Source organism: Thamnophis elegans, chromosome 2 (genome assembly GCF_009769535.1).
Source record: "Thamnophis elegans isolate rThaEle1 chromosome 2, rThaEle1.pri, whole genome shotgun sequence".
Lineage (NCBI taxonomy): Eukaryota > Metazoa > Chordata > Lepidosauria > Squamata > Colubridae > Thamnophis > Thamnophis elegans.
This window is the reverse complement of record NC_045542.1, coordinates 114,919,524-114,942,498: the sequence shown is the minus strand read 5'-3', so window position 1 is coordinate 114,942,498 and position 22,975 is coordinate 114,919,524. Positions and strand designations below refer to the sequence as shown.

Here is a 22,975-nt window from a genome sequence, read left to right as displayed (position 1 = left end):
ATTTGTTCACTATTATCCATAAGGAATTGTTGTAGATTTTTTGGGTTGAAAGGTTTTGGCCTTACTTACCTGGAGGGATGAGTTCAAAAGACGGTGACTGTTTCATCCTGTGTCTGCTAGACTTTATCCATGTCCTCCACCCTCATTTATTTATTTTATTTTATTATTTATTTTATTTATTTTGTCAAACATGTATAAAATAACAGATATGTATAAACATGTTTATGAATACAGGAAATGGATACAAATAAGTGGGGACAGTAGGACAGGGATGGTAGGCACTGGTGTGCTTATGGATGCCCCTTACAGTCCTCTTAGGAATGGGCTCCATGAAAAAAAAATTATAAACTTTTAATAAAATATTACAATTATATCACTTGAATCATATTTGTAGCTGTTCAGAATTTGTGCTCTCAAAATATAAAATGCAGTAAAACTTAAATTTATAGTACAATATTATAATATAAACCTCTATACCCTGTTTTCCCAAAAATAAGACCTCTCTGGACAATAAGTCCAATCAGACTTTGGAGCGTATGTGCTAAAATAAGCCCTCCCTGAAAATAAGCCCTCCCCAAAAATATTGCAACACAGCAGCAGCTATGAGGTGACCACGCTCACTGCCTCCTGCACCTCAAAAATAATAAGACCTCCCCAAAAATAAGGACAAGCACTTATTTCGGGGGTCAAAAGAAAACAAGACCCTGTCTTATTTTTGGGAAAACACGGTATCTATATCTGTCCTACACATGTACTTATGTACTATTACTCTTTCTCTCTTACAGGAGTTAGTTCCCACCAGCAATAGCAATAATGTGGTATCTCTTACTCGGCTGTTGGAAATACTATTGTGTCACAAAGCAAAAAAAGATCCAAGCAATAAAAATATCCATAAATGGGTCACGGTTGGTTTCATAATTTAAAATATGTTTCAAACTTAAAAATTGGTTATAATTTTTTAAAATAAATTTTAGCCTTTTAAGTTTACCATTTTTACAGTTAATGTTTAAGACAAAGTATAAAATATTGTGTTACTATAGATAAATAATGCACATTTCAAATCTTTTATCTGGAAATTTCCTATAACTGTAGGAAATGTATTGAAGTTAAAATATTTATACTTAACTAATAATTTCTCCATGAACATATTTTATGAAAATGCAAATTATTTATTTATTCTTTTGAAAGGGTTGTTTTGCTTTTGCTATGATTTGGTCTATTGGAGCAACCTGTGATAGTGATGGTCGGATTATATTTGATAACTTTATGAGAGATATTGTCATAGGAAAGTTGGATGAACATCCAATACCAGCAAGCATAGGAAAATGGGAACATTCATTTGAAGAAAAAGGATTGGTGTATGATTATAGATTTGAGGTATGGAATCTGGTTTAGAATTATTGATAGTTATTTTAATTTTTTATTTGTTCTCATATTTTTTATATGAGAAAGAAACAAGTCACCACTAATATTAGCTTTCATTAACTATTAGTATATTTCTCAGATAATCTGTACATATGATCAAGTATTAAAAAAACTCATGAAAAATGTAATATTTTTTTAAGTGATTGTCTTTAAGATAAACCTCTTTAACCTCCCTTTCTAATAGAAGAGAAAATGGGTAAAATCTTCCTTCCCATCTAGTTTTTACAGTAAGCAGTAGTGAGACGCTATTGATATGGTAGACATGAGGTGGGGGAATGTTTGCAAAAGTTTAGTTTGCATTCAAGAAAATATATTTATTTGTTTTTTCTAGAGCAGAGTTTCCCAAACTACCAGAGATACCTCTCTTGGGGAGGTGCAGACACAGTCCAGGGAAGGTGTGAAGAACCTTTTTGTTGTCTATTGTTACAATAAATTTACCTTTCCCAAAGTTTCATTGTATTGCTTTTATTGTTTATTTATGTTCATTTGATATTTGTATTTTTAAGGAAGGTATCACACTAAAAAGAGTTGTGATGACAAAAAGTTTAGGAATCTCTGTTCTAGAGAATAGGTTTAAAAGGGGGGGGAGTGTTAACATTAGTATGCCTTTTAACGAAAACAGAGGTGCCTACCATGTGTTCAAGGGCCCTCACTATTGGAATAGAAACACAAAATGTGCTTAAGTTACATAATATTTTATCTTTTATACATTTCATTGTTTAACTTAACTGCTTTGATATTAAAAGAGATGCTGGTGTCTATGAAGTTGTAATGAAACAGAATTTATTTCTGCATTTCTTCACAGTTAAAAGGAAAAGGTCGTTGGGCACATTGGAATGAAGCTGTTAAAAACATCAGTTATACTGAGAAAAATATTAAAATTCAAGACATTATAGTTCCAACAATGGACACAGTCAGATATACCTATTTGATGGAATTATGCATTAAATATGGAAAGTAAGAAAATGTGTTTCTTTAATTATACAAATTTTTCATTTTCCATATGAGCTCTTTATGTAAAGCAGAAACTATTTTACAGTCTAATTAACAAACAAGAATTTAGTACTACTGTGTTTCTAATATTAAGCGGTACAAAATATTATTTAAAACAATATGTTCTTGTATGCGCCCGGTTTAAAGAGTATTAACTTTTATCTTAAATTTTTGCATAATTGCTCATAGTATATTATTATTGTATCAATATATTTAGAATTATAGAACTTTCTCTAAGAAAGTAGAATGCTCAATTTCTTTAAAGTTCATTTAATTTCATTGCCCTTTCTAGCACCACTTCACCACATACATATTTCAAGCCAATATGCAATAGGATATATCTGCATAGCAAGCCACCGTAAAATAGAAGAAGGGGAAATTATGTATAGAGGAGTTCCATTTTCATCTTAGATTTTACTATTTTCTCAGAAAAACGCTGAAGTGAATTCACTATTAAATACCTCTATAGACAGGTACTTCTGTTGGGCTTAAATGCACGGATTTATCTCAATAAATCCTGATAAATTATAAAAGATTGATTTCTGTTAATTTACATAGGCTAACATATTGGACTGTTGGGCCAATATGTTGATCCACTGCTCTATGCACAAGGTATTCAATTTCTATTCCTATTCCAATGGACACCATTGGATTTTACCTTGTTTCTAAAATCAATAATATTTTTTAAAAGTAATTAAAAAAGAATAGCCTATGGGGATAGAGGCTTCCTTCCTTCTACAGTACTCTTTTTCTACCCATACATGAATTTGAGATTGTACTCATTCTTGAACAAGGGAGAAATGGAACTAGGTGTGACTGGTGTAATAGTAAAATAACTTCATAAAATATGGCAGCTAACCTAGGAGCTGTGTAAATAGTAGAGTAAATATTAAAAAGTATAATAGCAGTGCCCGGAGCCATGAATATTATTAAAAAGTTCCTCTCGACCAAGTGGTTCTAAACCTAGTTCAATTGTAGTTTTCTTTATTTCATTTATTAATTTTGTAAAACTGCTTAATAGCCAAAGGTCTCTGTAATGCACAATATAACTCACTAAAATATAGTCTCAGTTAAAACCCAATATGATAATTATAAAATAAAAGCATTATATAAACTAGGCAGTAGCACACAGCCATTTAAAAACTAACCATTACAACAATGTTAAAATACAATTAAAAGTCAACCCAAAGCTTGGGAAAACAGAAAGGTGCTAATGTTGTTGTCAGTTCTACCACTCAGGGGAGATGATTTTAATTCCACAACAGACAGATTATGTTTGTAAGTGGCTCCGATGGACACCTTTCCAAATCTACTGAAATGTAAGGAAGGAGGAGATATAGCACAATCAAACTTGCAAGTCTGTTATTACATAGCCAGTCTCAATAAAGTTGACTCCTTGTGGTCTAGTATCCATCCAGTGGGGCTGACCTCAATCTTGCACGTATGATTGCCTGAACGTTCTGCTTAACATATTGGATTTCTACATATGTACATTTCAATTGCATTTATTCTTTTATTTCTCTATTATTCCATGAATAGGTAACTAAAATTATAAAGCAATCATATGATTCTCAAGCAATTAAAAATTGTCAGAATCAATTGCTGTTGTTTAATAGTTTCAACTATCTAGTCTAGCTTAGTCATGAAAAACTAATGTCTGTCTGAATTCCTTTCCAAGGGCACTGCTTTTTGTGGGACCTACTGGTACTGGGAAGTCTGTATATGTAAAAGACAAACTAATGAACCACTTACAAAAGGACCTCTACTTCCCATTCTTCCTTAACTTTTCAGCTCGAACCAGCGCCAATCAGACCCAGGTTAGTGAGATAGTTCTCTTTGGAATTACTTGGAATTTTTTATTAAAATTTGAATTTTTTAATTTATTTTTGCTGGAATCCTACTTTGCTTTGTATAAACTTCAGCAGTTTATATTTAGATTCATTTGACATTAATATTCATTTACTTCTATCATTTACTTAGCTAAACAATATAATTAATAATAAAACATATTATATTTAAGCATAGGTAACCTATTTTATTTAAGATTCAGGATAAGCTTTTTATATACCCACAAACATCTAATAAACCACCATTTTAAATTACAAGGTACATTAACATTTGTCTGCATCTGCTTTATTTGCATTTTGTGCACCAGAAATATGTCAAACTGCAATATACTCTGTGGCACAATGTGGCTTGCATCTCTGTTTAGTTTTACATACTTTCAATCATCTGGGTCAATATCTGATTAAATCAGGAGGAAAACTGCCACACATGTATTCCTGTCAGAGATGAATTAATGTGTTTGTCAGCATATATTGGCCATACGTGGCAACCTGCATTTATTAAGCTATTATGTAGAGGAGTTCTTTTAAATTTCTTCAGAATAATTATACAAGATAGCCCTTTTATCTTTAGAGTGGAAAAATTGAATCTTTCCTTGGGATCAGAGGATAGTAAAACAAATGATTGATTATTCATAAGGCTTTCAAAATAACAATAATGCATATATTTGAGTGTTGAATGTTCCTCTTAGTGGCACAAGTGTGTGTGTGTGTGTGTGTGTGTGCATATATATATGGAGTATATATATGCACACACACATATATGAGCAGCTCCAGTAATGGAGCTGCTCATATATAGCAATAGCAACAGCACTTAGACTTCTAAACCGCTTCATAGTGCTTTTACAGCTCTCTCTAAATGGTTTACAGAGTCAGCCTATTGCCCCCAAAAATCTGGGTCGGGTCCTCATTTTACCCACCTCAGAAGAATGGAAGGCTGAGTCAACCTTGAACTGGAACTGCTGAACTGTGGCTAGCAGTCAACTGAAGTAGCCTGCAGTACTGCACTCTAACCACTGCACTACCTCAGCTCTATCTGTATATCTGTAAAATCACCTATTACAGATAATGTTTGCTTGTTCACATTTCTGTTTTTCTCAGCTCCAGTCCAGACCAAGAAATCAACTCCATAGAAAGACTAAAAGTACTTTATTGAATTTCATTGTCATAATAACATTTTGCAAATCTGATTGTACTTAGTTCTTCTTATACTTCGGTAAATTAGGGACGTTTCCACCTAAGCCACTTGTAAATACTATCTTATTGTGCTGGGCTTAAAAAATATTTCAGCCACTTTGAACTTGGTTCTGCTACAGATTTCAGCATATAGGCTTCAGTCTTTGAACAAGATTCTTAGATCATTTTTTATCATTTGTTTATATTTCTTGAAGCTTGTGTTTCCAGTTCTCTTAGGTTCTACACGTTGCAGCTGTAGATCTTCAGCATGGCAATCAATATTGCCTTTCTTGCATTGCTTTTTTTCATCTGTTGAGGGTTGATTTTATGCAGTTAAAGTTGAGTCATGTCACTGTTCTTTGGTGCGATATCTTTTTGTGCATTGTGTGTGAGGCACATCTTAACCTTTATTTTAAAAAAGAATGTAATAAATTAATATGTTATTTCTCATAGGCTATTTTTAATGAATGGAAACATGTTCTTTTTTTTAATTGCAGAACATTATCATGGCCAGGTTGGACAAAAGGCGGAAAGGAATATATGGGCCACCTGTGGGAAAGAAGTGTGTAATCTTTGTAGATGACATGAATATGCCTGTACTGGAGCAATATGGAGCTCAGCCTCCAGTTGAACTTTTAAGACAGTTTTTTGATCATGGAATCTGGTAACTGGTATTTTTATTACATATAATGCAGAAATGTTTGAATGTTATGATGCTTGCAGTTATACAAAACATCTGTTTCAGTTGTGAGGATATACCACTATTGTTGTTTTTTCCACTTTTTCTGCCTTTTTTGGGAGGGACTGCTTCATTAGTAGTAGCATTAATATGAACTAGTTTGCCCTTCATACTCAACTTGAGGGGTCCTTCTTCAGAACAAGATTTTTTGAAGCAGGTAGATATGAACATTTTTGTACCATAGAAGCACAAACACTCCATGATTACATAGAAGATTATTTCATATATGCATTTATTATTAAAAGGAAGCTACATTTTTATAAGGTTTTAGTCAATAATGAGGATTAAGCACACATTTCTAAATTTATATCCTTCAATTTCCATACAGAGTAGAACCTTATTTTCTTAGTGAGTGTTATTATTATTCATAATAATGTATAATAATGTTAAGTATGACTCCATAAGGAATTCCCCTTTCATGTGATTATTTCTGCAGTACTAAGAAATTGTGGTGTACTCAATTCTGTCCTTTTATCAATGAAATTCCCTTTCTATTAGATCAGATTTGGAGGTTTGCAGGATGATGCAAAGATGAGGATTGGAAAGGGAAACTCTTGCTGCACAGTTAATGTATAAGATACTATATATAACTAGATGAATATTAAGGTATTTCTATGCTATTGCACTAAACGTTCATCTTTTGTTGTGGTTGTCTGAATCTCACATTTATATTTCTTTTAAAGGTATGACTTAAAAGACACAAATAAAATTACACTAGTTGATATTCAGTTGATGGCTGCCATGGGTCCACCAGGTGGTGGAAGAAATCCTGTAACCCCTCGTTTCCTGAGACATTTCAATATTTTCACCATTAATTCTTTTAGTGATGAAACAATGGTCCGGATTTTTTCTACTCTTGTTTCTTTGTATCTCAGAATAAATGAATTTATTCCAGAATATTTCACAGTTGGAAACCAGATTGTCAGTGGCACTATGGAGGTAGGCCATATTCTCTGCTTATTTTTAGTTCTGCTAAAAATATGAACTAACAGATTTTCAAGGTGACTCAGATAGTCTCATAAATATATCATTTGGGGAGAAAGTGCAACTAATTTTTCTAACGGGCAAATATTTTCTGATAGTATTGAGAAAGTGTATTCAAGGGATCGACAAGACAGAGAAATTATGAAACGAGCATTGCATTATTACAATGCAATCTCTGCCTCTTTTGCATGTCTATCATGAGATGCATACATGCACACACACATATGACAGACCTGGTACCGCAATAACACCAATAGTCCAAAGATGGGTTGCTCCCAGTTCAGCCCGGATCGGGTGAACCGATAGTAGTGGCGGTGGGAGGATCCACCTACCTGCCCCGAAGCTTCTGTGCATGCGCCCGAACCGGTAATAAAAAAATTGGCAACCCACCACTGCAATAGTCATGTTAGTGCTTTGACAAAATCTCTGTACTTTCAGATACGTACCTGTAGACAGGTGCTTGGGTATATAAGCTCACTTAGTGATTTTGGCTCTCAAATGTTACTTTGCTGTAATAAATCAAATAATAAGTAGGTTTATGTGCATGGTCACCTGCAGCTTCCTTTATTAGTCACTAACAGATTGATCTGTCAGGACCCCCAGAAGTCCACTTTTAATATCTGCCACTACTGCTTGCAGCAGTTTCCACAACTTAACTCCTTTTTGTCATATGATGGATTCAGAGTCCAGACATCACAGGGTTCATTTCAAAATGTCTCCCCCCACCCCTTCGGGGGGGTTATTCTTTTTATACAGTTTTTACAAGCAAAGCAATGAGCATATAGCAACAGGATTGTAATTGGCACATTCTCCTTGTCAATTTCTAAGAACATCCCATCCAGGGTAGACTCACATAACTCAATAGTTCCTGGTACTGCTTGTTGAAGGTAATTAGGTGAGCTCATAGGTTAAGAGGTAACCAGCCACTGAGATCATAGCAGTGTGCTGCGCATGTCTTTACGTAACAGTCACATAAAAAAGTATTTAGAGCAAAAGGTATTTTTATTTCACATCTCCTATTGTTTTCATGTTTCTGTCAGATTTATTCAACAGATCATCTACAAGCTAGGGCTGGTTCAAAATACAATGGCTTGGGCAGTATTTCCAAGCCCATATATCATTGCTACTTCACTAGCAGAAAAGGTTACCAGTTGGCTTCTGGTTGCAATTACAAGTGCTGATTGTCACTTTTAATGGCATGGGGCTTTGATATTTAAGAGAGCACCCATCTCCAAATGTACTGGCCATCCAGTACTATGATGCAGAATTGGTATGCACTGGGTCCCTTTTATTAAATGTCATCCTGTGGGAGTGAAAAGCATGTGTTCTCTGCCATGGCATCTGTCATCTGGACCAGCATCCTCCAGAGATACATATAGCTCCCATCCTTCAAATGTTCCAGAGTTTCTTTAGACCTGGCTCTACTCCCAGGTTTATGGTTAGAGTATATACATGGAGCCCCTGGTGATTTTTTAGAGTGGTGTTATTTTTATCTGGGTGGTAATATTCCTTTCTAACACTTTATTTTAAAAAAACGTGTAAGCTGCTCAGAATCTTTTTGAAATTGGGCAGCCTTCAAATCTAATAGAGATGTAGATACATACTTGCGTTTGATGATCTACGTTTATGAAGTTCATAATTCTAAAAGTCTATGCTTTTTTCTTTCCAATAATTAAGGTATATAAGAAAGCCATGGCAAACCTATTGCCAACTCCAGCCAAATCCCACTATACGTTCAATCTGCGTGATTTTTCACGAGTTATCCTAGGCTGCTTACTTATTAAGAGGGACTCGGTTGTCAACAAGCATACAATGATTCGTCTTTTTGTACATGAAGTATTTCGAGTGTTTTATGACCGGCTTGTGGATGATGCTGATAGGGCTTGGGTGTTCAAACTCATAAAAGAAATTGTGAAAGAACATTTCAAAGAACCCTTTGATGCAGTATTTTCACACCTGAGACAAGGAAATGCACCTGTAAGTATTCACAGTATTTATTTAAAAAATAAAATTTATTTATTCCTGCCTGACCAGATTTAATAGAAATAAAGTAAAATCTTACAATTGGGTGTAATTCCATATGGCAAAAGCAAGATGCTTCTTCATTGGATGTTGATTTCAGAATAGCCATATTTTCATGCCTTTTAAAATACTTTTTAAAAAATGCCTTTTAAAAATTAAATAAGACAGCATGAAGACACTGTGACTCCTGATACATCTTGTGGCCCTTTTGAGAGGTTACAGAATATGACTGTTGGGATATATTGCAGTGGATATGCAATTTGAGTAAATTATGGTAGATATCCCATTGAGATATCTGGCTAGCAATATTCTCTGAAATAGAAAGGAAGAGAGACCCACTTGATTTTTGCTACATGATAGTTTCAAAAGCTCCTTTTTTACAGCAGAAGTATGAAATGGTAACAGTGTCTATTTGAAAGAGGGGGAAATCTCCCATTCCAAAAAAAGAAAGAAAAAGCTCCATCATTTGCTGTCTTTGGAGGCAAATGCTTTCCTTGTCATTTTTTTCCTCTTCATATTTTTTCCAAACATCTTCGAAGCTAAACATGCAAATAAAAATAGAAAAAGATCCCAGGGACAAAAGGGGAAGATTGACTTCTGTCTCTTTCCCCACATTATTTTTGGCACTAAAAATAGAACCTTACTCTTTGAGAAGGTAGCGGGAAACAACAGCCCATGAGTCTGTTTAGCAGGACCCCTCAAATATTAGCCTCAACTGCTCTGAGGGAAAGATCCTTGGAGAAAAGCCCACAAATATCACCCAGAGACCAACTTCTGTTGCATTCTTGTCGCCACAGTACTACCAAGTGTATGTAGCTGGATCCAGGTGTTCCTATCCTATGTATTATTGAAATGTTACTTATTTTATCTTATTCATAATTGTTGAAATTGCTAATTTGATATGATTTGTATTTTGGAAGTAAGAAATTGTAAATGAGACATTTTTTAGGCAGCTGCCTGCAAAAAGTTGCATCATCTGTGCTGAACAGATTAATAATTTGGGTGTCGAATTGGACTCACATCTCCTGCTTAAGGAGTAGATGGTAACTGCGGCCAGAGGACTTTCATACAGCTCCATATTGTATGCCAGTTACAACCATTTCTGGATCAAGAGCTATTTGCCATAGTAATTTATGACTTCCTCATGTCTTGATTCCACAATTGCAATGCACTGTATATGGAACTGCCCTTGAAGATCATTCACAATATATATGTGATCTAGTATATAGAAATACAAGTTATCGTTGCTACTTATTTTGATGAAGTAGTACACTAGTGCAAGTGGAAAATAGTTATCAATTGGCTTCTGGATGCACTTCAAGTTGATGATTATCAACTTTAAAATTCTGCCTGGTTCAGGACCAGAGTATCTATCAAACCATGTATTCCTATTAGAATATGACAATCTGATAAGATACAGAAGCTCTGAGAAATCCATTAAAGATATTAAGGGAATGTCTTATTTTGTTATCCAGGATTAGAATTAACTTGGTCTTAAGAATACTATTCCTAAATTGGTCTATAACTGATGAATAGTTATAGAGCTCCTGCCCCGCTGATCACTCAGAATTAGAATCACATTGACAAATTTTGCCAGAGAGCATGGACTAGATAGGCTGATTCCATGTGACAAATAACAGTTCTACATACAGTATATGTACAAATTAAGACATTCTTCTTCTTGTGCCATATCTGTCATCGGATGTTGGCGATCATGTTGGCAATCCTATTTTTGTCAACAGCCCCATGAAAAAGTGCTGCTGAGTTTTGCCCATACCAGTCTCTTAAGTTTTGAAGCCATGATGTTTTTCTTCTACCTGAACCTCGTTTGCCTAAATTAAGCCATATAGGAATTACATCAAGATACTTTATTATTGTTGCTATTTATATCTGAATCAAGATACTGACATTTTCTCTTCCTCCTTGCAAAATTAGCATAGCAAAAGGTTACTGTACTAACATCCATTAGTATACAGTAATGCTTAGTACCATTTTGAGTAGCAATGGTGTTTTCTGATTTAATTGTTGCAATCTGAATATTTTTTGCATTGTATTCCATGATTTTTTATAATGTATTTGTTGCATTTATGAGCTTATGTACAATGGCTTTGAGCCTTAAAATGGCCAATTCAAATGTTTATCATTAACCTCTTATTACATTTATCAGTACAAGTATCATAATCTAATTTCTGAGTTCTTATTTGCATATCATACTTTTAGGCTGAAATGACTAAATGTCATTTCTTTTCCATCAATAGATCAGTGAAGAAGATCTGAGAAATCTGTTGTTTGGAGACTACATGAATCCTGACCTTGAAGGAGAAGAAAGAATTTATTATGAAATTCCAAATATACAAACATTCAATGATGTTGTGGAACTATGTTTGGATGAATACAATCAAACTCACAAAACAAGAATGAATCTAGTAATTTTTAGGTGCAATAGCTTTGTACATTACTTTTTTCAATAATTATTCAAAGAATACTTATAGTCTTATGTAATTTATTTGTATTTAGAAAAAATACCAAGTTATAATTTAACTTAGGAACTTGCCCAGGCAAAGTCTTGTAGTAGTAGTTAATTACCTTATACAGAACTCCTGATTCATACTGACATTTTTTCCAAAGTCAACAGATTGTATTTTTAATAAGCTGTATAGATTTTGACAATAAATTAGATTAATTCTATGAGTCACAAACAAAACATGTTGAAATAGTGTTATTTCCTTAACATGAGTACAATGTTTTTCCTCAATTCCTCATTGTTTCCTCAATTTTCAAATTGAGCAAAAGATAATAAATTATGTGTTCAGTATACAGAATGACAGATAATTCTTTATAAATATTTAGTTAATTAACATTCAGCCAAACCTGTCTATTTTTTCTTAATTTGGGGGGGCAGGCAGAATTCTGAGGTTTTCATTTTATAAAATTTTGTTACATTTATACTACAGCTTAAACCACAGTTTTTAAATTTTCCACTTCAAAAAGATGGAAAATATTGTTAATTTCCATCTTTATATGAAAAAGATTTGATTTTCATTGTAATGTTGTTTGCTGAAACTAATATTTTTAAAATCAAAGGTATGTATTGGAACATTTGTCTCGTATATGCCGTGTGCTCAAGCAATCTGGAGGTAATGCTTTACTTGTTGGAATGGGAGGAAGTGGACGACAATCCATGACCCGATTGGCTACATCTATGGCAAAAATGAATATTTTCCAACCTGAAATCTCCAAGAGCTATGGAATGAATGAGTGGAGGGACGACCTAAAGGTAAAAAAATATACAATTAAATTTATATTGCTTAAAGGCTTCTTAATGGTTTTAGAAAAATCTAAAGGACCATGCTTGCGACCAGTGATTCTGGGAAAAACCCATTTTGTGATGGCTAAGAGTTGATATCTCCTTCGTGGAACATAATTAATTAACTGGTTTTAGAATTATGCTCTTAAAACTACCCTGCAGTAATTTACACAACCAGATACCATGCAGGATTTTACCTATTAAAGTTATACTGCATAGTTTAAAATGTCAGTCAGAAGTGAAATTTTCTGCCTGGTAGAGTAAGGTACCGTATATACTCGAGTATAGGCCGACCCGAATATAAGCCGAGGCGCCTAATTTTACCACAAAAAACTGGAAAAGTTATTGACTCGAGTATAAGCCTAGGGTGGGAAATGCAGCAGCTACCGGTAAATTTCAAAAATAAAAATAGATACCAATAATGTTTTTGAATATTTATTTCAAAGAAAAACAGTAAACTAGCGGTGTATTCAATGAAATACTTCACTCACCTCATGATGCTGATGTCCCGCTGTGATGATGATGTCCCGTGCAGCCGCGGGAGCGATGTCCCGCCTCCTATGACACATGGCACAGTGATTCCTATCATTGGATCACTGTACCAGAGGAGGTGGGACATCGCTATGTGGCTGCTTGCCATAACAAGGAGGAGGTGGGACATCGTTGCAGAGCAGCAGGAGGGGGAGGAAGGGGAATCGTAAGACAGCCCTGCATTACATTAGAACGTGAGGAGGGGGGATGGTGCGGTGCGCGCTGCGCGGCAAACTGACACAGAGGGAGGGGAAACTCACAGGGGCACTGGGCCATTCACGAGTGTCACCCAGCGGCATGGCCCCGCCCCTTTTTCTCCTCCATTTCGGGCAAATTTTTCACTGACTCGAGTATAAGCCGAGGCAGCTTTTTTCAGCCCAAAAAGTGGGCTGAAAAACTAGGCTTATACTCGAGTATATACAGTACTTATTCCATGAAACATTTGAGTTAGAATGTTCTGTGCTCTAGCAGTAGAAGATTTTTTTGCGGGGGGGGGGGAGGATTTGAAATGAATACATGAATTATCCTAATGTGATCAATAATACTATTATACATATAATATCTATATATGATATTATACATATCAATATATAATATGATATTATATATAATATCAATATACACACATGTATGTGTGTATTTGGAAATAAAAAGTAAAGAAAAGTAATAAATGACAAAAGTTTAAAGAAAGAACTAAGGAAAGGAGAGTCTTCATAACAGCAGTTACAACTACTGTGAGGTTCTTGGTGCTTTCTGAGCTTGGAAGTTTTCTTGCAGACATTTAATTACCCAAGTAGATAATAGTGTTGATGGGAATAGTCTTGGTAGTTCCTTAACTGGGCAGTTCCTTAACTGAGCATTGAACTGAATGCTTAATAATGTTTGTGTTACTCCTAGAACCTTCTGAGGAGCGCAGGTATGAAGGGCTTGAAAACTGTGTTTTTGATCACAGACACACAAATCAAAGAAGAAGGGTTTTTAGAAGATGTTGACAGTGTGCTTAATACAGGAGAAGTACCAAATCTTTTTGCAGCTGATGAGAAACAGGAAGTTATGGAGGTATTCCCATATAATATTTCTCTTAAATATTAGAATAATCTATTAGAATTATTTTTAAATATTAACATTAAAATTTAAAATATTACCACACATGGCCACAGGTAAGACTGGGGTTTAAGTCTGCTTTATTGAAAAGGAAAATAACCTGTAATTTGCTTAACCTCAGTTGAACCATGCCCCTAGTTGGTAAATTAAAACCTATCTATATATTACGCTATATAGATAATAATACACCATTAATAGAATAGTAGAAGTTCCTGGGAGCAATAATGCAAGCTCTTGTCATTCATTGGGTGTACTACTGCAAATGTGCTTTATGTAGGACTATTATTAGAGATTACCTGAAACCTACTGTTGCTGAAGAATGAACTGCTCCCTGTCTAGTGGCAAGTGGGAATCAGCATTGCTCTATATCATTGATTTTTCAATTACTCCGTTGGCTTCAAAATGCTTCTTTGGGCAGTTCAGTCTGGTTTTCAAATATATAGTTCTTTATGGCCTGGCAGTGGGATGCGTTGGCTCAGTGGCTAAGATGCTAATCTTATCAATCAGAAAGGTCAGCAGTTTGGTAGTTTGAATCCCTAGTACTGCGTAATGGGCTGAGCTTCTATTACTTGTCCCAGCTTCTGCCAACCTAGCAGTTTGAAAGCATGTAAAAATGCAAGTAGAAAAAATAGGAACCACCTTTGGTGGGAAGGTAACAGCGTTCCATGTGCCTTCACTGTTTAGTCATGCCAGCCACATGACCATGGAGACATCTTCGGACAGTGCTGGGTCTTCAGCTTTGAAACGGAGATGAGCACCCCCCTAGAGTTGGGAATGACTAGCACATATGTATGAGGGGAACCTTTACCTTATGGCCTGGCACTCAGATATCTTCGAGATTTTCTCCTTCAGATAGAACCAATCCCTCAGATCTACTCCTCCAGATTTGGGGTGCTGAAATTAACCCACATATTTGAAGTTGGGGATGAGAAAGCAGAAGAAAATGTTTTTTGTTTTAGTTTTGACTCCATCAAGACATTTGAATGCCACTCTTACTGATGGTTGCATGTAGGTAGTTAAGATGAAGCTTTTTATCAGAGTCTTTAATACTTAGGAAATCACTGGGTTGAAGATATTAGGATGGGCTGATGATTTTGTTTTATGTCTTTTTTAATATATTTTGTTATGTTTTCATGTGGAATATTGTGAAGTGCCAGAACTCTTTGTAGAGTTGTTTGTAGTGTATAGAAATATGATTAATAAAAAGGAAACAAATAGGATAAATGTATTAAAATACAATATAGTTTAAATAAACATTATCACCAGCTTCAATTTAAAAATATTAATAGTTTTAGATTCTTATGCTACACTGCAGTTATGAATTTAGGCAATTTATTTACCTGTAGATTCACTGAGAGTTGGGAAGCATATAAATTTAATAAATTATTATTATTAGCATATTTATTAGTTTAATTGGCATTGTTTTCTCAATCAGAGAAGTTAATTTATTTTGATGAATACATTACAATTCCTATTAGTAGTCAGATTTCTTTCCAAAACTAGACTTTGGAACTTCTGTGATTTATTCTCTAGGGAGTTCGTGCTGCAGCCCAGGCAGGCCATAAGCATGAAGAGCTTGGTCCATTGGCCTTATTTGCTTTCTTTGTCAACCGTTGCAAAGACAATCTCCATGTTGTAGTAGCTTTCAGTCCAATTGGAGATGCTTTTCGCAATCGCCTGAGACAATTTCCATCTCTCATCAACTGTTGTACTATTGATTGGTTCCAGGTTTGTAGAAATAATCAGAATGATGTCAATGTATTTACCAGGCTCTTATATATTCTTACCCATAAAAACTTTCTTTTCACTCTCTTTGATATTGATAATCTTTTTCTTAGATTTTGAATGAATGTCAAAAAATTTCTGTTTTACAGAATAATCCAACTTTGAATGTTGGATTGGTAATGAATATTCAATTGGATGCTTGAATACTACAGATTTTTTTTTAACAAAAACCTCTTAAAGCATCTCAGTGTCATTCAAAAATATATTCTTTACTCCAATATGTTATTGGACAGTTGATCATTGTGGGGAATGGTTCTTGCTTGACCTATTTTGTTATGTATAATGATGTATAGCGTGTTGTTAGTGAATAGAAAGGATTCATCACTTCTCTTTCATTTACCGTTTTGCATGATATTCTATGTAGAAGATGGTGGGGGATCCTATTCTGATCTACTTACTACTACATTTATGGCTAGAGAACTAAACATATTGGTATCATTATGAAAATATTTTATGGGTTCCAAAACCTCCTGCAAGTAGTGCTTGTGGTGCCTGAGGTTCATTGCTAATAAATAATACAAAGAAATGCACATTTAATAAAATAAATAAAATAAAATGAATATGTAAGAAGAAAATTCATCTGTTAACAAAAAAATTAACACCCCCCCCACTGTTTGTTTAAATTGTCATTATATTGATTAAGATCTTATGTGAAATACAAGGAAAAGGAATATATGTGAAATGAAGTAATGTGAATCTTTTTCCTATTTCTTTGCTGGTCTGCATTTAACAAATTTCATGATGAACTATTTGTTAGTGGACTGGAGTAGCAAATACAATGTATGAGTAGTTCTTAACTTATGACCATAATTGAATTCAAAATTTCTGTTGTTGAGCGAGACATATGTTAAATCACTTTACAACCTTTCTTGACACAGTTGTTAAGTGAATCACTCCAGTTGATAAGTTAGTAACTTGGTTATTAAGTGAATCTAGCTTCCCCATTGACTTTGCTTGTCAGAAGTTTGCAAAAGGTGATCACATGACTTTGGGACACAGGAACAGTCATAAGTATGAAGCAGTTGCCAAACATCTAAATTTTGATCACATGATCATGGGGATGCTACAAAGGTTGTAAGTATGAAAGTGTCATTATAACTTTGAACAGGCACTAAATGAACTGTTGTAAATTGAGGACTACTTGTATAAGAAGGCACATTGTATGAAAACTTTATATCCTTATGCTTACAGCCATGGCCTGAAGATGCTCTTGAACGTGTGGCTGTCAAATTCTTGGAAAAGCTTGAGCTCACAGAAAATGAACGCAAAGAAGTTGTTCCCATCTGTAAATATTTCCATACATCTGTGTTATCACTTTCTGAAAGGTTAGCTTTCTATATAGATTTATGCCCCTAAGATAAATGGAAAAGAAAAAAATCCCAAGATATAAAACAATATTGCTAAAAACCACTAATATTTAATAAATAGATTAACACATATTCTGAGAAATAAAGCTGTAATGTCATTTTCTACCTGCTTTGAATTACCTTATTGTACAATGTGTTTAAATTTTTATCAAAATAAATAAGTTGCAATAAATAAATTTATCTCCACACATAGCTATTATGGATAAGAAAAATTCATGAATGGGATCTCTCCCTCTCCCTCTCTCTCCCTCTCTCTCTCTCTCTCTCTCTCTCTCACACACACACACACACACACACACACACACTGTATATTTTAAAATGTTTTCACAATATGGAGAAGCTATAAGTTGGGAGGAGAGATTATTTAAAATTTCCCTGGCCTCTAAAGGAAGTTCTAAGAGTGTCCAGTAAAAGATAACTTACAATAGGCTACCATTGAATATCTTACTTTTCCAGCTGGGAAGCCCTTGATTCTTCTATCCAGAACTTCTCCATTCACCTCGGCTATAGGAAAATAGGAAAGAAATATATTGCATCTTCTTGCTTAAAGCCTAGAACTATAGAATTTAGCAAACTGTGTGCCAGCACAGAAATGCAAGAGGCAAATGCAAGAGGCATTGTGCATTGGGAAAATGAGATTGAAAAAATCCCTTAGAAAATGAGTGAAGATTAATCTCTTGATATAAAAGGGAATATATTGGGGAAAGAGAAATGTGATGTATGCATGTGTTTGTGAAAGAAGGTAACAATCTCCTTTGCAAAATTCCAAATGAAATAAATGTAATCAGTTTAGATTACATACTGTTTATGTATTACCTTCTAAAATAAGCTCTGGCTTTGGCACGCTTTCACTGCAGAGAGAATAGTTAAAGCAAGAACATCTGGATCTCTTCTTGGATTGTTGTTCTTCTTTTATTGTTTATAAATGGAATTATATAAGAAGCAAAAGCTGAATTACACATGTTCAAGCCTTTCAGTGTGGAATCAATTTATCAAATGCTTTAGGGGTCACTAGTTTTATTACAATAGCCAATTATAATTTCCTAATTTAAATGTGTTGCTTATTCTGCTACATACATAGAGGGAAAAGAACAAGAATATATATTTATTATCAAACAAAATAGAGCTTTTTCTTTGAATCCTTGTTATAATTAATGCATTATTTTTTATTGATACAGATTTTTGAACCAATTAGGACGACATAACTACGTTACACCTACTTCCTACCTTGAACTTATTGGTTCCTTCCAACTTCTTTTGTCACAGAATCGTGATACTATCATGAAGGCAAAAAAAAGATATACTAATGGATTAGACAAATTAGCTTTTGCTGAATCTCAGGTGAATCAACAATAAAAGTACACATTTGCCTTGTGAGAATAGTTTCGTAATTTCAAAACTCAACCCTTAGCTTTTTCTTTTGTTTTAATTGGATTGTTTCTAGTGCTATTTCTTTTGTTTTTAAATAACAAGTTATCACCATTTATTTCAAGAAATATTAGCATTTTTCTATATGATTTGATTTGTAAGGCAGGCTAGAAACTTCTAGCATATCTACCCATAAATAAATATCATTAGTTCAGAGGGGTTTCTCCAAAATTAATGAGTTTAGATCGTAATCCCAAGAGTACATAATAAATATTTTATTTCTTCTTTCTATTTTTTGAATATTAAACAATTCATGCGCAACTACTTCTGGTTTCAGGTTGGTGAAATGAAGAAAGAACTTGTTGATTTGCAACCAAAATTGGAGCAAGCAAAAGTGGATAATGCAGCCATGATGAAGGTAAAATTTATGATGGTTAGGATAATGTGATTATTGTAGTATACAATTAAATGATCATACTAGTTGTAGTATTTTAATGGTATGGTGATTTTATAGTTTTGTGTGAGAAAATGTGTATTTTTTATGACTTGTACGGTAAACTATTCAAACTGAAATGTTGGTAAATGTTCATCTTTCTAATATCATTTTGTGACAGTCAATTACAAAAATAGAGATTTTGCTTTGCTGTGCTATACTAGGCAAACTATAGTGTAAATGATAATGATTAACTTACATTGCTGTTAAATAAATGTCAGATGGCAAACTATAACCTCTAATGCTTCAGATTAGTTTCAAAATTATTAAGAATTATAGTAATTATTAATTAACAAGTAATCTCTTGGTTTTTCTCCTCTCAAGTTTTTGCAATGTTAGCTGTCCCAATTGCCATGAGAGCTATTCATTGTCAAGTATTTGACAGTAGCGATTTTTCCCAAGTGGAATCTATCTTTTAAAACTTTTTTTTAAAATCACACTTACACACAAACACAAATATATACACTCACCCACACACAGAGCTTGTCCCAGTGAAAGTGGGATTATGGGTAGTCCTCTATTTACAACTAAATATAGAGCCGAGGTGGTGCAGTGGTTAAATGCAGCACTGCAGGCTACTTCAGCTGACTGCAGTTCTGCAGTTCGGCTGTTCAAATCTCACCGGCTCAGGGTTGACTCAGCCTTCCATCCTTCCGAGGTGGGTAAAATGAGGACCCGGACTGTTGTTGGGGGCAATATGCTGACTCTGTAAACCGCTTAGAGAGGGCTGAAAGCCCTTTGAAGCGTATATAAGTCTAATTGCTATTGCTATTGCTACAACTGAAATTTAATCCAGAATCCATAAATCCATAAATCATAAGTCAAAGCATCACGTGATTGGATCTATTTTTTAAATATTTTTGTGGCGATTATTAAGCAAATACTGTGATTGTTAAACAAATCCAAATGAGTTTTTTCCCCTGGAAACCAGACGTAAACGCCAGAAACTGGCAGAAAAAATAACACAAATTGCATTATGCGACCACAAGATGCTGCAAATGGCCATTAAGGTGACATAGTTGCCAAGTATCAAAATCTGATCATGTGCCCTTGGGATGTATTATGGGTTGTAAATAGCTTTTGAAAGGTTTTTTGTACCGTCAAGTGGTTGCTAAGCAATCAATGGTAAGTCAAGGACTACCTCTAATAAAAATCTGTCCTTTCCTAGTATATCGTCTTGGTTGCATCTCTTCTGTCCAAGCTTCATGAGCTGACAGCCAGCAAGGAGAGGAGGGGGGGAGGAGTTGGAGAGGGACTGTAAGGATGGAAGCCTAGCTGAGCCTTGTGAGAAGCTTAAACCAGCCAAGGTCAACTAAGCACCTGTTTCCTAAACAATACACAAGCACCTAATTGGACGTTTGCAGATAACCAGGGCATGGCTGGGGTGGGGAGGGAAGAAGAAAAATTACTTTGTATTGTTTGCAAGGAAAAACCTCAGATTCATCTTAAGCTACTTCTGTAGCCACCTAAGCTTCAATAAAGTATACTCTTGGCAAAAACAAATGGCCAGGAGACTGTCTTTGCTAGATGACTGAATGAGACAGTTGACATAGATGCTCATATATTTGAAAGAAGTATGCTTTCAAAAACATCAATATAAGAAGTCACAAACAATAATTCTAGTGGCAATCATTAATTTTATGCTGAATTTAACTTTTTTTAAAATACTTTTTATATGGCTCCAAATATAAACTTAGATTTTCAAAACAGTTATTTTGTCTTACTAAGTGTATGCATGAATCTAATGGATTGTGCATCTGTTCCATGATAGTTGCTTGTTACTTTGCCTTTACTTTCTAGATCATTGAGAAGGAATCTGCTGAGGTTGAAGCAAAAAGCAGAACTGTAAAAGTAGATGAGGAGCTTGCTACAGAAAAGGCCACGGAAGCTCAGGCACTGAAAAATGAATGTGAAAGTGACCTTGCTGAAGCAATTCCAGCACTAGAGGCAGCATTGGCGGCACTTGACACTCTGAAGGCAAGTTAAAGACAGTAAGAGCTTATGAAAGAAACTTAAATAGAGACTTGGTTGGAATAGCATTCTCTTGCTCATTGTTTGATTGAAGGAGGATTCCATCCCTTATTCCTTCCAAAAGATCAAAGTTTAGTTCTTGATCTTTTCCAATAAGAACAGAGAACAGATCTATTTAAATACGTGACATTTTGGAAACTACAATTTGACAATAGATATCATTTTAGCCTGCAGATATTACAATTGTAAAATCAATGAAGAATCCACCTTCTGGAGTTAAACTGGTTATGGCTGCCATTTGTGTCATGAAGGATATAAAACCAGAAAAAATTGCTGATCCTTCTGGAATTGGAGGCAAGGTAAAGTAATTGAAGCAAAGTAAAATGTTCCTAGTGGCAAAATCTACTTTAATAAACAGGAAACATATACCTAGAGTTAAATAAGATAAAGCTGTAGGTATGGTAAAGCTGATTCTTCATCAGTACTTAACCTCCATTAAAATTATGAGTTTTCATCATGAAATGAGAAAGTGCAGAGAAACAGTAAATTGGATTATTGGTTCCATAATACATTTTTAGTAAAATATTTCTATTGATAGGAAGAATGTCTATGAATGTGGAAGTGGAGTTAATTTATATAACAGACTATTGAATTTTTCAATTTTTTAATTCAATTTTTTTTGTCACTAAAATGTGGATTTTTCCTTTATTATCTAGTTTCACTCCACTATTAGAAACAAACTACCACTTTATTTCATCTGTTAATAGATTGTAGGGGGGGAATTATAATGAGGAACCTCAGCATTTTTCAAAAATGTAAAATAGATTATTTTCACACATATAGTGTGTACAGGATAGGGTTCTGTAAAGCTTTGGATTTAAAGATAAAGGGCATCTTATGTAGTGTCTCTCAGCAATCCTTAAAGCAGCTCTGTTGGTTACTAGAAACACACAGTTGCCACAGAACCCTGAGAAAGTTATGTTTGCTTTAAGGAATTGCCAACAGGAGTTAACTGTGTATCCATGTGAACTCTAAAAAAACTTTTTATCTTTGAACCTGAAGGGCAAATTCACAGTCCTTGCTATATATAGTCAATGACATGTATATTATTCCATACAAATTCTTTTCTGCATCCTTTTATTCAAATTATACATTCCTTAGGAAACCCTCTGCATTTTCCCACTTTCTCTTTACCTTTTAAAACACCATTTAACATAATTCTGTAACTTTCTTTTAGATTTTAGACTACTGGGGACCTAGCAAAAAACTTTTAGGTGAAATGAACTTCCTTAAAGATTTGAGAGAATATGACAAAGATAACATTCCAGTAAGTCTTTGTATATTTTAAAAATGATAAATTGTGATTCAGTTACAGCGAACATAATAGACTCTTATCTCTTGTCTAGCCTTTAAAAGCCAGCATCTCTTTAAATGGAAGAAAGATATTCACATATCACACATGTGAGAATAATAATTGTAAGCCCTTTCTTATTTCCTTCTAGCTAGGACATAAACAAGCCCCAGCCACTTTTTTTTCCTATCACATGCTCATGATCATGCCTGGTTCATATCTGAGACAGCTTAAAGTCATTGCTACATGTTCTACCATTTAAGTAATGTGTTCTCATTTAAGCAGGCAGCAAGCTATAAAAAAAATTATGTGGCTGTATTGAAATGATCTTCACTGACCATTTAGTCTCTGGTATGAACAGATGATTCAAAGGGATGGATTAGCCCATTATCCATTAGCCACTTTAGACTGATGTTGGCCTCTCCCTTCCATTCAATTCTTGGGCATTGTTTCCAACATACATTACAGTTGGGGGAGAAAATGAGGCTGGATCTTTCTGAACTGATCTGTTGATA

At 34.4% G+C, this 22,975-nt stretch overlaps 1 protein-coding gene across 1 annotated transcript in view; it reads left to right on the top strand.

Annotated features, from left to right (window-relative positions):
* Positions 1-22,975, top strand: part of DNAH12 (dynein axonemal heavy chain 12) — an 87,102-nt gene that overhangs the window by 37,117 nt on the left and 27,010 nt on the right. The window contains exons 33-49 of the mRNA XM_032239096.1: positions 786-905; positions 1,189-1,377; positions 2,231-2,382; positions 4,097-4,235; positions 5,936-6,102; positions 6,861-7,116; positions 8,839-9,138; positions 11,442-11,620; positions 12,268-12,460; positions 13,919-14,080; positions 15,659-15,853; positions 17,102-17,235; positions 18,456-18,618; positions 18,983-19,063; positions 20,939-21,115; positions 21,337-21,468; positions 22,347-22,436. Coding sequence (XP_032094987.1) covers positions 786-905; positions 1,189-1,377; positions 2,231-2,382; positions 4,097-4,235; positions 5,936-6,102; positions 6,861-7,116; positions 8,839-9,138; positions 11,442-11,620; positions 12,268-12,460; positions 13,919-14,080; positions 15,659-15,853; positions 17,102-17,235; positions 18,456-18,618; positions 18,983-19,063; positions 20,939-21,115; positions 21,337-21,468; positions 22,347-22,436 — 2,829 coding nt within the window. The remainder of the gene's footprint in view (positions 1-785; positions 906-1,188; positions 1,378-2,230; positions 2,383-4,096; positions 4,236-5,935; positions 6,103-6,860; positions 7,117-8,838; positions 9,139-11,441; positions 11,621-12,267; positions 12,461-13,918; positions 14,081-15,658; positions 15,854-17,101; positions 17,236-18,455; positions 18,619-18,982; positions 19,064-20,938; positions 21,116-21,336; positions 21,469-22,346; positions 22,437-22,975) is intronic.